This window comes from Trichoderma ghanense, assembly GCF_004382785.1.
Source record: "Trichoderma ghanense strain CCMA-1212 chromosome Unknown scaffold_34, whole genome shotgun sequence".
Taxonomy (NCBI): Eukaryota; Fungi; Ascomycota; class Sordariomycetes; order Hypocreales; family Hypocreaceae; genus Trichoderma; species Trichoderma ghanense.
The window spans coordinates 36997-52300 of NW_027395697.1; the positions used below are offsets into that span (position 1 = coordinate 36997).

Here is a 15304-nt window from a genome sequence, read left to right on the forward strand (position 1 = left end):
AGATGCTCCTTTTCGTCCACCAATTTCGTCGCCAAGCGTTGAGATGTTCCCCTTGCATGTTGGCGCTTCCTCTTTTTTGGACATGATCATAATCTTACACAAGGTGCACCCGTATGTATGCACACCTCTAATAGCCGGTCTTGATTCACTCGATCCCCCATCTTTGCGTGAAGATAACGCAATTAGTCGTCGCCGTGACACTCTTCCCTTCCCTTTGCCCGTTCATTCATCCCTCACGCCTCACTCCCCTGCGTCCTCCACCTCGGCGGCCCGAACCTGGAGACGGTCTCGAGCTTGCCGTCGCCGAGCTTGACGTGCGCGGCGCGGATCATGCGCGGCTCGAGGCGCAGGGTGGAGCGGACGTCGTGGTGGACGGCGGCGGAGGAGTCGTAGCGCATGACGAAGTAGTGGCCGTGGGTGTGCTTCATCTGGTGGACGGAGACGGGCTTGGGGAGGGAGAAGACGCCCCAGTTGGAGAGGCCGCGGATGACGCCGCCGTTGCGGAGGACGAGGGAGCCTACTGTTTGGGCGATTCTAATTCGAACGTTAGGGGGGTTTGTTTGAGATGGGGGAGTCGACTTGGAGGAGAGGTGAAGCTGATGGGTTGGGATTGAGGTTTGAGGTTGAGTTAGGTGTTGACGTACTCTTTTACCTCGGTGAGGTTGCCCGGTCGGACCTAGAATGGTGATTAGCAGGCTGTTTGATAGAACGAGGATATACCTGCTTAAGATTGGTGACTGGATTGACTCACAATGGCTATTAATTCGTAGAGCATCGTTGCGACGGCACCTACAAGCGGTTCTGGAGAATGGATTTGGGGAGGGACATGCGACTCTGCGGGATGGTGTTGAAATTCTAAGCCGGATAAACTGCCGAGGTTTTGCCGTGGTGAAGGTGGGTTGGTGGTGACGGAACTACCGCATGGAGACGGAGTTCAAGTACGGAATTCTGCATTTGGCCGTCCCACGGAAAAGGATTCACCGAGATACAATTGACTCCACGGTATACGATAGAAGACGTTGATATAGTTACATGTTATTGTTACAGTTCTACAAATGTGTCCAGTATGCGCTGTCTGGCTATATCCTCTCCTTGGACAGAGCCTGCCAGACCCCCCACGGCAGCCTCCATCCGCCCGCTCTGACGGCAAACGGATCAAAGTTGGCCTTTTCCAGGCTCAGCAGCCATTGGGCCGCCGGCACGGCTTCCAGCAGGACGCCAAAGCCTCTCCGTACATCCCGCGCGGCATCGCTCTCCTCGTCGACATAGTGGTGCTCGCCCTCGCCCTGGTGCTCAAACTCGTGACCCGGGTCCTGCCCCGCCTTCAACCGCTTGAGCATCTCCCGCGCCGTGATGAGGTGGTCATTGGCGCGCGTGGCCACCTTGAAGATGGCGTCCTGCAGGCCGGGCGCGCTGGGGCCCTGGCGGAAAACCTGCTCCTCCTTGACACCCTCCTCGGCCATGACGTCGAGGGGCAGCAGCAGGGCCTGGCTGCGGCTCGGGGTCTCGACGCCGGAGGGCGACCTGACGGGCTGCGGGGGCGCGGCGAGGACGGGCACCCCCCGCAGCACCGCGACGATGCCACACGCCTTGCCGATATGGCTGGCCAGGTGGTCCACGTGCATGGACCGCAGCGGCATGGATGCCAGAGTCGCATACATGATGGTCGAGTACGTGTTCTCGGCGTAGTCCTCCAGGCTGGCCAGGGTCGCGAAGGGCCGATTGTCCATGTGCCTCTCGCGCGTGCGGATCAGGCGCGAGACCCAGAATTTCATGCTCTTGGTCGACGACGTCGAGCCGCCAACGCCGCCGGTCCGCTGCTCCAGATCGCGCAGGGCCTTGTGCAGCAAGATGCAGATTGGCTCGCGCGGGGGCTGCCCGGCAAAGGTCCTGTCGATGGCGTCGTGCCAGAACTTGACGCGCATGGCGCCGATGGTCGGGTTCGACACCATCTCGGGCAGCCGGACGAGCTCGAGGTTGAGCGCGCGCAGGGCCGCGTACGTGTCCTGGACGGGAGGCGGCATGAAGCGGCGGATGAGGTGAGCATCGTAGTCGCTTGCCCTGCAGACGGGACGAACCAATTGCGTGTTAGAAGGGCTGTGCCAGCAGTGATAAGGCCATCTAGATTTGGGGGGGAGAGGAGGCCATACTGAAGCTGCTTCAAGCAGTATCGCCGAGCTGACTCGACGTCGGTCTCGGTCACGATGCCGCGACAGCCCCGAGGAGCTGAGACGAGCCTTTTCGGGCCATTGCCGAGAATGCTGGGACGATGCATGCAGCCACGAAATTCACAGCCCGAGACTCGTCAGTCGGTTGCCACCATCGTGGTGATGCCTCGGCGAGAGTCGCATTGCATTGGCCGCTATTTTTTTATGGTTCGCTTTCAGTAACGAAAGAAGCTGCGTTCTCAATGCTCAGATATGGGCAGCTCGTGATTGGCCAGCCTATTACTCCGACGGCCAAATGCGGGGCCCTCTTTAAGTGGGATGACGCGGTCATGTGACCTCTATACACGCTTCGCGACCTGGCCGAGACGAGGCGCGTCTCCCGGCCGATTTGGCTGCCAGATGCGTTGTCACGGCTTCTTTTTGACGTGCTGGGCTTTTGCAGATGGAGCTGGGATCCTCGCAGGAGCCGCCGGTGAAGAGGCGCAGATTCTTCAAGGACCCCGATGAGCCTTCGTCCGATCCGGTGGCGTTCAGCCCGAAGCGCGAGTACAGCTCGTCGCTCGAGCCGAGGCGGTTCTTCCAGGCGGAGGGGGAGGATGACGAGGACGAAGTGACACCGAAGAAGGAGGAGGATGTCGACGACTGGGACCCGGAAACTAGACGGAGCATCATTCGGAGCGCCTCGGGCCATGGCGAGAATGGCGCTGCTTCAGAGGAATCGGCAGCCTCAGGCCAGGAGCAGACGACGTCGAATGAACCTTCAACCCAGCACGAGTCTTCCGCCGTGACTTTCGATCGAGACATGTTTGAGAGCTTTGTCGGAGGCAAAGTTGCGACCAACATCCTGCGTACGATCCAGCAACACTGCGGCAACAACCTCGAGCGGGCCGTCAACATGTACTTTGACGGCACCTACAAGAAACTCATGACGAAATCGATGCCCGCATCTACTAGCTTGAGCCGGACACAGTCGACGGATGGCCCGAGCCAGCCGTCGCCGCTTCCCATCCGACGCAATATGCCATCCGCACGATACGTGGGCGCTTTTGGCGTCGAGGGATGGGCTACCAGAAGTGGCACGAACCTCTTGAGACATGGTGAAGCCGTCAGGATCGAGCGGCAAAAGATACAGCCTCCCCTGCCGCCAAAGACAAAGCCTCGACTGGGAGCTCCTCCTACCCCGGCGAAAACAAACACGGCTGCCTCGAGACGAGTCGACGTCATCGTGCGATTTACGAACCAGAGGGGCCAGGAAATTGGACGTCTGGCAAAAGACACGGCCAATTGGGTGTCGACGCTGATGGACCAGAAGATTTGCAAGTTTGAGGGAACATGCGTATACTGCCCGGAGCGTGCGCGAACAAACGACACGGTATTCCTCCAGCTACGGTGCTTCCTGCTCGACTCTGCCTTTGTCGACCGAGGCTTCACCCCTGCAACCGATGCCTCAGCTACGTGGTTCGAACAACAGACCGAAACAGCGCAAGAGAAGGAACTTCGACTGAGGCAGGTTGCCCTGGTCAGGCTGTTTCAAGAGATTAACCTGCAGCCCGTCGTCGCCAACGCCGCTGCGAAAGATGGGAGGTCAGGGCTTCTCCAAGCCGCCGAGATGGACGAGCAGAAGCAAAAGGACTCCAAGAAGGCGGTTGCGAATGGTAATAAGGAATCTGGAAACTCATCACCATCTGAAGAGCCGGAAGAAGGAGAGGAGCTCGAACAGGACCAGCTCGACGCGCTGTACAAAAAGGCCCAGACATTCGACTTCAACATGCCGGAAGCTGAGCCAGCAAGCACATTTGCCATGACGCTTCGCCCATATCAGAAGCAATCCCTTCACTGGATGATGGCCAAGGAAAAGGATGAAAAGAGCCATAGGGAGCCCTCGATGCATCCGCTATGGGAGGAATATGTGTGGCCCGTCAAAGATGTCGACGACAAGGACCTTCCTGCGGTAGAGGGACAGTCCAAGTTTTACGTCAACCCGTACTCTGGCGATCTCTCCTTGGACTTTCCGGTTCAAGAGCAGCACTGTCTCGGCGGCATCCTTGCTGATGAGATGGGGCTGGGAAAGACGATCCAGATGCTCAGTCTGATTCACACGCACCGCTCCGAGGCTTCTCAACATTCCAGACTCTCCTCCATGGACGGACTGAGCCAGCTCCAGCGCTTGGGCAAGAATTCCTCAAATGTGTTGGATGCGCCTCGTACAACGCTGGTGGTTGCCCCGATGTCCCTGCTATCACAATGGTATAGCGAGGCCGAGAAGGCTTCCGTGGCGGGCAGCATGAAGATACAGCTCTACTATGGTGCTGAAAAGGCAGTGAATCTGCAGGCTCTTTGCTGTGGCTCCAGCGCTCCAGACCTGGTTATTACCAGCTACGGGGTTGTTTTGTCAGAGTTCACCAGCATCGCCGCGAAGAACGGCGACAGGTCTTTCCATAACGGCATCTTCTCCCTCAAGTTCTTCCGCGTGATTCTCGACGAGGCGCACTATATCAAAAACAGAACATCCAAGACGGCGCGAGCGTGCTACGAGATCTCGGCCGACCATCGATGGGCGCTGACGGGCACCCCCATCGTCAACAGACTGGAAGACCTATTTAGCTTGGTACGTTTCCTAGGCGTTGAGCCGTGGAACAACTTTTCGTTCTGGAAGACGTTCATCACCGTGCCGTTTGAATCTGGCGACTTTGTGCGCGCCTTGGACGTGGTGCAGACCGTCCTGGAGCCATTGGTGACCAGGAGAACCAAGGACATGAAGACGCCAGACGGCCAGCCACTGGTGCAGCTGCCCCCGAAGCAGATTGAGATTGTTGAGGTGGAAATGTCAAAGCCAGAGCGAGACATCTACGACCACATCTTCAACAAGGCCAAGAAGACGCTTACCAAGAATGTCGAGGCCGGAACAGTGCTCAAGGCATTCACGACCATCTTTGCCCAGATTCTGCGGCTCCGTCAGTCGTGCTGCCATCCTGTTCTGGTCCGTAACAAGGACATTGTCGCCGACGAGGAAGAGGCTGGCGCCGCGGCCGATGCGGTCACGGGCTTGGGCGACGACATGGACCTCGAATCGCTCATCACTCAATTTACCGCCATCACAGACGAAGCCTCCAAGGACAAGCAGACGTACGGGGCGCACGCGCTGGACGAGATTCGGAACGAAGCCGAAAAGGAATGCCCGCTTTGCTTTGACGAGCCGATGAATGAGCAGATTGTGACTGGATGCTGGCACTCTGCTTGCAAAAAGTGCCTGATGGACTTTATCAAGCACGAGACAGATCACGCCAGGGTACCGAGGTGCTTCAACTGCCGCGCACCGCTCAACCAGCGAGACCTGTTCGAGGTTGTGCGCCACGATGATAGCGACGACGCGTTTGCTTCGGCAAAGCCTCGATACAGCCTTCAACGACTCGGTCTGAACTCGTCATCGGCCAAGATTGCTGCGCTGATATCGGAGCTCCGGGCACTGCGACGGGAGCGGCCCAACATGAAATCCATTGTCTTTTCACAGTTTACGTCGTTTTTGTCGTTGATCGAAACTGCCCTCACGCGCTTCAACATCAAGTTCCTGCGTCTCGACGGCAGCATGACGCAGCGGGCCCGAGCGGCGGTGCTGCAGCAGTTTACAGAGAGCAAGGGCTTCGTGGTGATGCTGATGAGTCTGCGCGCTGGGGGCGTGGGCCTGAATCTCACGAGCGCGGGGCGCGTGTTCATGATGGATCCCTGGTGGAGTTTTGCCGTCGAGCTGCAGGCGATTGACCGGGTGCACAGACTTGGGCAGCAAGATGAGGTGGTGGTCAAGAGGTTCATTGTGAGGGGGACTGTGGAGGAGAGGATGCTCAAGATTCAGGACAGGAAGAAATTCATGTGAGTGCTGACGGAGGACATCTGTTTCACGGTCTACGAGACTAACTAGATCTGCAGCGCAACGTCACTGGGCATGATGAGCGATGAGGAGAAGAAGCTGCAGCGGATCGAGGACATTAAAGAACTCCTCAGCTAGACGACACAACAACAGGACACGGTTCGGGGGATGGAGTACTGCGGTGGCTACCGCTTGTGTGACGGTCTCATTCTATGGCGCATGGGTTTGCTTGAAGAATCGGAGGCATGGGATCATTTCTGTTTAGACGGCATGGCATATGATGGGGAAAAGAGTGTATATATGATTGGCCGGTCATGGCATTTGAGCAATTTCGCTCGATCACGGAAACAGATAGACGTGGAGGTCGAGTCAAGCAGAGATATGGGCCCTGTCTGGGGTAGAAAATACTACGGTGCATATGGGCTGGGGTGAAGAGGACCCTGGAAGCATCAGCTGCCAACAAAGTGTGGCATCCAAAGTTTGCTATCTGAACGTGACATGCGGGCATCTTTCCGGTGTTGCTGCAACGGTCATGGAGCGGTGCATCATGGGGCAGGGTGATCATTGCGGCATACGGGAGAGACTCCACAGCCGTCCACGGTGAGGCTTTCTGGTCGATATGACTTTCTCTAGGGTTGTCTCAAGGCCAGGCGATGGGGTTGGGATTTGGCTGTTTGAGGCGTGACTGGTTGCTTTCTCTCCGGTGATGTTCTTCCGTTATACCTCTACTATGTCATGAATCCTTTGCTGTGTCGGTGGTGAAAGTGAAATGAGTGCAATGCGTCGTTACACAACGTCCACCGACAGACGCCATCCAGGGGTCCCCCCCTGGTCCCAAGAGGGGCGGGGCCGGCAGGGCCAAGCCTCGAAATTAGTAGCACCCGAAATTACCGGCCCAGGGGTCCCTCAGCCCATTACGAAGGTGACCTGTCCCCTGTTAGGACCCTGTAGCTTTATGTGGGTGAGAGAGATGCCCTCGTCTGAGCTTTGCGATTGAATGGGCTCATCAAAGGAATACGAGTGGCTTGGGCTGGGGGGCCTAGCAGACTCCTTTTTTTTTTTTTTTTTTTTACGAGAACTAGGAGCTTTACGGGGGATGTTAGTCGTTTGTTTAGCTGGGGTGAACGGGGTGTAATAAATACAGTCGATACCCCGGATGTGCGCGGAAAGGAGAGGAAAGAAGATTCTCTTTTTTGCTTTTCCACAACGTTCAGTCGCTCATTTAGACATACAGACATACACAGTCCTTACCGAGGTCTCCTCAGAAACGAAAACCATACACCACATCTCTCTAATCGAATCGTGTAATTCGAATCCGCCCAACATGCAGTTCACCGGTCTCACCTTTCTCGTCGCCGCGCTGGCCGGCCTCACGCTTGCCGCTCCGGCTCCGGCTCCCACCGTCGACGGAAAGCTCGTCTGCGGCGAGACAAAGGGGAATGTGATTGGGTGCCCTTTCGGCCAGATTTGCTTGCTTGCGCCGGGGGCTGATAGCAAGTCTGCTATGGGAATTTGCCAGGCTCTTTGAAGTGGTGAGATTTTTCCTGCTATTTGTGATGGGGGTGGTTGAAATTTGAGAGGAAGTTGGGTTGCTGATTGGAGTTTTGTGGTTAGGTCTCAGAGACGAGACGAGGGGATACGAGATGGGCATGATAGGCTGGATTGGATTGGAACGAGATGTAATGGGTTGATGGAGATGAGATTTATTGATTCAAGCGATTATTCATACGATGATAAAAAATGATACAACTAATACACTGTGGCTTGCCGACGCAAGTCCGTTCTGGAGAACAAGTGCCGAGTTGGCTTTCGTGATATTGTGTGTACTGCGATACGGAAGGGGAGTAAGTCAAAGTAAAGCTCAAGTATGATGCTTAACGTATTATATCGGCGGCAGATCGATGGATCGACGCGTCTGGAGTCATAGAGTTCTGACGTGGTGAAGGGGACTTGGCTCGTTTAGGCATGTCGAGGAGGCAAGTCTCATGGCGACGGAGTGAGTCTGGTTACTCAATTTGACGATAGTGGATGCCGCCGATTGTCCATGCTGAAGGTTTTCGAGAGCTTATTTGCTTGTCATACCTATAAGCGCGTGGATCTCTTTGCAGGTATGCAGTTTAGTGCAACTTGATGGCGATCTGGTGATGTTTGTATTATTTCCTATTTAGGCAATAAGCAGACTGCGCGAGTTGGAACTCACTGTCATGAAGAAAAAGTATTTATTCGGCACGCTTTCGTCGTGAGTTCTTTTTGGAGGAAAGAAGGTCCCTATCCTACCAGAGGATTTTCTCTTCCTATCTCTGGCTCACACAATTTACACAATGGATCGTTACGCCGCCGCTCATGCCTCCCGCAACGGCCCTGGGGACGCCCGTCCAAGTGCCCTCCAAATAGTCCAAGACGAGTACCAGCATGGCAACAACCACGCAGCTCCTTTGTCAAAGCTTACTATTGTCATGACTGGTGCAACGTCCGGCATCGGTTACGAGACTGCTCGAGCCCTTTACTCCACGGGGGCGAAGCTCTTCCTCACGGCACGAGATGCCGCCAAGTCGAGGCGAGCTATTGACAGGATTGTGTCGAGTATTCCTCCGGTTGAGGGGATGCGGTACCAAGATATTGAGGTCGTGCATATGGACATGGATTCTCTTTCGTCTGTGAGACAGGCGGCGGGGGAGGTTCTTGGTAGGACGGAAACGATCAACGTCTTGATCAACAACGCCGGTGAGGATCGACTATGCTACACTCAAACAGCTCTATCCCCTGATGATGATTTTGCAAATACAGGAATCGCCGGTATTCCATTCGGACATACAAAAGACGGCCTAGAGCGCAACTGGGGCATCAACTACGTAGCACCATTCCTCCTGACCCACCACCTCCTCCCCCGTCTCGAAGCAAGCGGCTCGCCATCCCGCCGCTCCCGCATCGTCAATCTGAGCACCACCGGACACAGACTCTTCCCAACCCATCTCGAAGAAGACCCAAACTTTGAAAAGACGCCGTACGAGCCCATGTCTGCCTACGCAACGTCGAAGCTGGCCGTCATATACCATGCCAACTATCTCGATAGGCATTTCTCTGGTCGTGGGATCAGAGCTGTTTCGGTCCATCCGGGGACGATTCAGACTCCGATGCTGGACAGGTATGACGCCCTGAATAGCAAGCCGGTCGATTTGCCGCCGGGGTACGCGAAGGAGCTCAAGTCCACTGAGCAAGGCGCTGCCACAACCGTCTTTGCGGCGATTGAGTCGTGTTTGGAGGATAAAGGGGGTATTTATCTGGAGAATTGCACGTATGGAAAGGAGGCTGCTGAGGATCTGGGGCCAATGGACGGAGGATACGCGGCGTTTGCGTTTGATGAGGAGGTGGAGGAGGGTCTCTGGAAGGATACGTGCAGGTTGCTGGGGGTCCCCGAGTCGTTGTAGCCAGCTCAGGTATCACGCGGACAGCCTGGAAGAAGAAGTAGTCGTTAAAGGGTTGATGCAGAGCTGTGCTTCGCCTCGTTTCTTGCGCCAGGCATTTGAAGAGACAACGAGGCCCCAGCATCCGTCAAGCACGCCGTGCCATTTGTGGGCAAACTCCTCGGTCACCTCCCAGTTTCTGGCGTCCCACGAGTCTTCTCCCCAGACCATGAAGCCCGGGCGACTGCAGCTCAGTTGTAAGCGCCCGGCTCCAGTAAGGTCCTCACAGAGCTCGGTTTCGTCCCATTCCGTGGAGAATGCCAGCTTGCGAAGGACGTTGTCACGGAAGCGCGGGAAAGGGATCAAGTCCAGCCATGGGTGGTGGAGTTCTCTCTGCTGTAGGTCTGTGGGCTGCAGACTGGCTGGTAGGGCTAATTGTGACGGTGACTTGCCTCCGCAAAAGCTTGAGAGCGAATCGTCTTGGCAAATGGTGTTCCACGAGTAGCTGAAGAGATTTGCATTTGCAATGAGTCCACGTATGATGTTATTGTGGACAAGGGTGAGAAGCCGGTGGTCAGCAGAGAGAATCGAGTTGTGTGCCGATGCGAAGTGAGCACCGCACGGAAGACGCGGTTCTGCTACGGAACGAGGCGGCTGAGATGGCACAAATCTGCCATGTTGCATGAGGGCTGGCGTGATGATGCATTTGTCTTGTTTTGCTTTCGCTGCTTCTCGAAGGCCTGTAGGAGCTTTATGAGTTCTCTGCAAACTACGCTATAGAATCAGGGGGGAGGTGACGAAAGAATGAGGGCTTACGGTAGCTGTGCTGCGCTCGACGATTCTGCAAGCGGCGTCTCTCGACGGAACCACCGGTCCGTGATTGAGGCTTAAAATTTGGTGCACCCGGCCTTTCCATTGTAACTCTGCATGTGTTTTGAATGCTCGTGGTATCCGTGAAAACGCTGTTGATGCTTTTGCTTCCGGAGTTTCGGGGATTAAAAGCCGGGGCTGAGGTCCGATTGACTCCGCGTCTGAATCGTCGAGGAGCCGCGATTATTGCCGGAATAGGAAATAAGCCAGTCGCTGTTATTTGGGGGCAGCTCATTCATGATAGGCTGACAGACCTAGAGTAATCCGCTTTCGAGGCATCTGACCCGAGGACTATCGTGACACACATCGTATCCTGGCTCTTTATAGAGTTGACTGCTGTCTTAACCTTTTAGGCTCACTACTACTCCATTGTTTGAGCATATCACTCCCTGTGCAGTCTTCTAAGCTTTACTGAAGTAGAGCTATCATTATATATCGTCACCAATCAGTGATTCAAAGAGGCTCAGTAACAGTAGAAGAATAGAACAACAGCATTAATGAATAGCCTTTATCATTGGACGTATTGTGGCATTACTAGGTAAGGAAATAGTATAAGGACTGAGAACCACCAGACATCCAGATACCCACGTCCGAGTGGTCATACTTTCAACCAGAATCTGCCCTTCGTAACGACGAGGTCAAATCAAGTAGAGGGCCTAATACCCATGTCCTCGAGTCGACATACTCCAAGCCTCTCATCCGCGAGAACAGATAAAGCAGAACCATCAACCCTCTCGCATTTGTTACGGTAACCTTCGAGTTTCTCGAGGCTAATCTTGTATTCAGCGAATGTGTCAACCGTAGCCTCTTTGACAGTGGTATCAGCTAAAACGTCGAAGTCTTTGTCAATGAACCGGTAACAATGCCTTGCTGCAGGATTCCACGCGGTTAAACAATGTTCGACGAGAAAGCGAGCCCTAACGTAAGGCTTGCTACTCTCCGTCGTCAGCAATCGTTGAGTGTGAGCGACCAAGGGCATGCTGTTCTTCCGAGCAGAGGGCATTGCTTTGAACAAATATTCGACGAGATACCCTAAACTCACTTCGGCTACAATAGTCGCTTGTGTGATCGCTAGTGTTTCATCCTTCCGTCTTTCGAATGTACGAAGAGACACCATTTGATCTATGGGGGGGTTGAATACAGAAAGGGTTACTTTACCCTCTCTCGCCCCGTACTGGTATTTGGTGCCCAAAATAAAAGAGGTGCGTTTGTTTAAATCAGGTGCTCTTTCCAAGGCAGCCAACAGATTTCGCATATGCTCGTCAGCTAACCGGCCGTCGGTCAATACCTGGCAATGACATATTTTTATAACAGCGCTCAGTATCGATTCGTACGGCGCAAATTCAAAAACTGGGACTGAGATGTCACCACGACCTATCTCCACATGCCAATATGCATCGTAGAGACAGATGTCGGTGGAATTAATGTCACCGCCCACAGTTGAGAGAGATTCTTGGATATCGAAAGTCATCCAAACCTCCTCTCTCCAGCTGTCGGCCATGTATCCTCGCATGGCTTCTCGGAGCAGGCGGGTGGCGTGAGACGCACCTCTGCTCTTTATATGCGATTGTAGAAACCCCTTGAAGACGGGGTAATTGATGAGCATGAGTTCGAAAGGTGGAGGAGGATACCAGTCTGGTCGTTCATCCCATGGTATCAAGCCAGCTGCGAAGAGGCTCTCGAGATCATGCAGCAAGTCAAGGACCATGTTGCTGTTTGATGTCGAATCTTCCGCCAACAATTGGCCGAGTATCCAGACGCAATAGTGTACTGGGCAACTGACAGCCGCTCTTTTAGTACGCCATGCCAGGGAGTCATACTGCGTAGTCCGAAGTTGACACAGAATGATGGTTGCAAGCCTCAACTTTATGCAACTTGTCTGGCCTTGTGCAACCATGGTTCTCCCGACCTCGGAATGCAGGAAAAAGTCAAGCAACGTTCTGTGCAAGAATTCCACCCCACAGGAAAGATGTTCTATGAGGTCCAAGAACTCCGGCCTTGGCCACAAACTACGGTGATTTGCAAAAAAGCTGGCCTCACGCTTGACAAGGAGTCCAGCTGTTTTGATAGGAATGCCGAATGCCACTTTTGCAACTTCATTCTTCAAGTCCGAAACCACGGGCTGATGATTTTTATCGAGCATTTTTCTTTTCCAGGTTTCGTTTGTGTCAAGCATGAGAAGAAATGGATTCAGGGGGAATTGCAAGGCTTGGTGAGGAAAGATTCGGTCGTATTCTTCAAGCAAGACCTGATTTGCGATGAGCAAACTGAAGTATCGAGCTGCTTCTTGTTGGTAGACGGCCTTGTCTTGGCCCAGTCTGTCCCACATCTCCGCATAAAGCTGTTCAAGTTCGGACGGCAGCTGTTTCAAGCGTGAATGGATTGTATCCTGATCATCGTTGTTTTGAAGCCCTCTCTTTACACTTTCAGTTGCTAGGACGAGCCAAAGAAAAACACCCTCAGCCTTCTCGATAAGCAGACGTCTCAAGTCCTCCAAGAATTCTGACGGATATCTCTCATAAGAAGCAGGGATTTCTGCCAGTGCAAATTCCAGCATATCATCCCTGGTCAAATCCTCAAGTGTGAATCCGTCATACTTGGAGAATTTTCGTCGGAAGACGTCCTCGCCGCGGCTAGAAATGCACAACTTGACATTTCGCCGACCAAGAAGGGAATCAAGTAACCGAATGATCTCGTCGGGCCTCGTCGCTTCGTCGAGACCGTCAATGAAGAATAAAATGGATTTCTTGCACTGTTTCAGTATGCAATGAAAGACTGACTCCAACTGAGCGATTTCCCAGTCGCCTATCGTTTCATGGTCTCTGGCAAAGGCGAATTCCGAGAGCACATGGCCAATAAGGGCCTGTTCGCTGGACAGCAGTTGATGGTTCAATGAGCAGAGTAGCCCTCGGAGATCCTTTTGCAAGATGTGTCCTGGCTTCCAGAAAAAGTGTGAGACGATCACGGTGTTGGGCCTCCATCTGTCGACGCCCATTTGCGTCTTCTCATGCTGAAGCACAAACTTCAAGAGCGTGCTTTTTCCAGAGCCGGGCTTTCCTTGGATCCAAAAGACTTGTTTCTCGGACGTTAGCCATGCGATAAAGCCTTCCCATGCTACCTCGACACTGTTTCTGATTTTGGGGTGCTCCGTATTGAGTGCCTCTGCGTCAGGCGGCTTTGCATCAAGCGATTCGAATATCGAGACATAGGTTGCTTCGTGAGCAGGTTTGAGGCCAGTACGCCGAGAGTTCATAGATTCATATTTCAGGCTGCGAAGTAGACGATCTCTCTTTGCTTCGTTGACCACTTCCATCTGAACATTGTTGATCTCTTGCTTCACGTGGTCCTCAATCAGTTGTATTTGCTGCCTTGTCTGGTGACCATCTCGAGTGATGAGATTGGCCATGTCGGTGTGCCCTGCCGCCACCTGAGAAACGAAGTGTTTCATGATATCTGAAAGCTGAGTGAAGTCTTCATGTCGCTGGAGCTCAATGGCATCGGTCCTGGCACTAAGTAGAGAGCAGTGTCAGTTTGCTCAACTGCGATCACGATTGTGATATGGGAAAATGACCCACCATAAACGGACGAGTATATGTGTCTCCAGAGTCTTTTGATGTTTGCAAAATTGGTCGTAAAGCCCTGAAATCTTCCTCTTACCAAAGATGGACTTATATCCGGCGATGAAAGCCATTCTGTAGTCCCCGGGCTTTTGGTGTTTGGTAACCTGTCGGATCTCCTTCTGTAGCTCTTCTGCGGCTTTGCTACACTTTTGAGCTACCGCATGAAGTTCTCTTTCTTCTTTGGTTTGCTGCTGAACAGAGCCAGCAGAGTGATTCATCTCATCCAACAAGACCCCGATGGATGCCGCATTCTCTTCCATCTGGCTGTCGGTTGTTGGACGGCCCTCGTAGACATCTTTGCAGACGGTCAAGACTTCTTTTGTAAAGGAAATGACCTGCATGATGCTGCAGACCATCGACAAAGCTTCAAGCCCAGACATTTTGATGGTGACTATTCTCCTTCAATAGGGCGAGATGGCGGCTTGGAAGAATGATTGAGGTGGAAACGGCTGAGAATCGGGGCGGGGAAGATGATGCCTGAAGCCAGACTTCAGCTTCTGACGCGGTAAACGGTGATTGGAAGATGCAGGTCACCCTGCGCATGTACTCTATCATTGGGCCGCAATCAAAATCCTTGACAGAAGTGCTACTTGTTGCACGTGCCCTGGCACGTGCCTTGGCCAGTCAGGGCCATTAGCCTATAACACCAGGATCTATAGGATCCCGTTTGTTTCCTTCCTTCTTCTTTAATAGCCTAGCCTAGCCTAGATTAAGTTATATTCTTAATCTTAATAAAGCTCACTTATTCTATAGGTTATAAGCCCTTTTATAACCTGCTAAATTATAATTCTAACCTTATTTTTTTTATATATTTATAACTTTTAACATTAACAAGTTATTATGTTTATTTTAACTAATTTTCCGCCTAAAGTCAGGACTAGAAGGTTGTTTTATCCTCTTCTACTTTAAGGAGCTTAGAGGCTTTATTTATCCTATTTAATTAGGCTAATGTTAAAGAGATCCTTATCTTTAAACCCTCTGCAAGAAGATTTTAAGGAAGAATTTAAAAAAACGCCATTAAACATTATAACATAACCTTTTAATACTGTAAATAAGGCCCTTAAAGCCCTTAAGGCTAATTTTCTCCTAGCAGCTATATAATTATAAAGAGCTAATAACTAGGATATATGGCTCTAGACGTTAAAAGTTAACACAGCCCTTATAGGCCTCTAGGGCGTTATTAAGGGCATAGAGCCTAGGCTAGATAAGGAAGCTACACTATAAGTAAAGGGTGCTTAAAATTAAAAGGATATAATAGCTATAGGCTTTATCCTTAATAACTTATTAATTAAGATTTATATAAAGCTAGATTATAAAGGATTTAATAGTAATAAATTATTTATAAAGGAGTTGCTTACTTTAATAAAGACTATTATT

The 15304-nt window shown here is 52.5% G+C and overlaps 6 protein-coding genes across 6 annotated transcripts; 3 read left to right on the plus strand and 3 right to left on the minus strand.

Annotated features, from left to right (window-relative positions):
• Positions 1-233: 233 nt before the first annotated feature.
• CCMA1212_010862 (NADH dehydrogenase) lies at positions 234-2275 on the minus strand (the record flags this gene model as incomplete). Its single annotated transcript, XM_073707889.1, has 5 exons — positions 234-534; positions 645-676; positions 752-869; positions 1153-2061; positions 2151-2275. 5 exons carry the CDS (start codon positions 2273-2275, stop codon positions 234-236), a joined length of 1485 nt encoding a protein of 494 aa, XP_073553615.1.
• A 335-nt stretch (positions 2276-2610) lies between these two features.
• On the plus strand, positions 2611-6171 carry CCMA1212_010863 (DNA repair protein RAD5; the record flags this gene model as incomplete). Its single annotated transcript, XM_073707890.1, has 2 exons — positions 2611-6035; positions 6093-6171. The coding sequence occupies 2 exons, from the start codon at positions 2611-2613 to the stop codon at positions 6169-6171; spliced, it is 3504 nt and encodes a 1167-aa protein (XP_073553614.1).
• A 1186-nt stretch (positions 6172-7357) lies between these two features.
• CCMA1212_010864 (uncharacterized protein) lies at positions 7358-7561 on the plus strand (the record flags this gene model as incomplete). The annotated part of the gene is made up of 1 exon (XM_073707891.1): positions 7358-7561. The coding sequence occupies one exon, from the start codon at positions 7358-7360 to the stop codon at positions 7559-7561; it is 204 nt and encodes a 67-aa protein (XP_073553613.1).
• A 793-nt stretch (positions 7562-8354) lies between these two features.
• Positions 8355-9461, plus strand: CCMA1212_010865 (Short-chain dehydrogenase; the record flags this gene model as incomplete). The annotated part of the gene is made up of 1 exon (XM_073707892.1): positions 8355-9461. One exon carries the CDS (start codon positions 8355-8357, stop codon positions 9459-9461), a length of 1107 nt encoding a protein of 368 aa, XP_073553612.1.
• Positions 9462-9473: 12 nt separating this feature from the next.
• CCMA1212_010866 (uncharacterized protein) lies at positions 9474-10353 on the minus strand (the record flags this gene model as incomplete). Its single annotated transcript, XM_073707893.1, has 2 exons — positions 9474-10177; positions 10254-10353. The coding sequence occupies 2 exons, from the start codon at positions 10351-10353 to the stop codon at positions 9474-9476; spliced, it is 804 nt and encodes a 267-aa protein (XP_073553611.1).
• Positions 10354-10950: 597 nt separating this feature from the next.
• CCMA1212_010867 (uncharacterized protein) lies at positions 10951-14268 on the minus strand (the record flags this gene model as incomplete). The annotated part of the gene is made up of 2 exons (XM_073707894.1): positions 10951-13810; positions 13883-14268. 2 exons carry the CDS (start codon positions 14266-14268, stop codon positions 10951-10953), a joined length of 3246 nt encoding a protein of 1081 aa, XP_073553610.1.
• Between the last annotated feature and the right edge of the window lie 1036 nt (positions 14269-15304).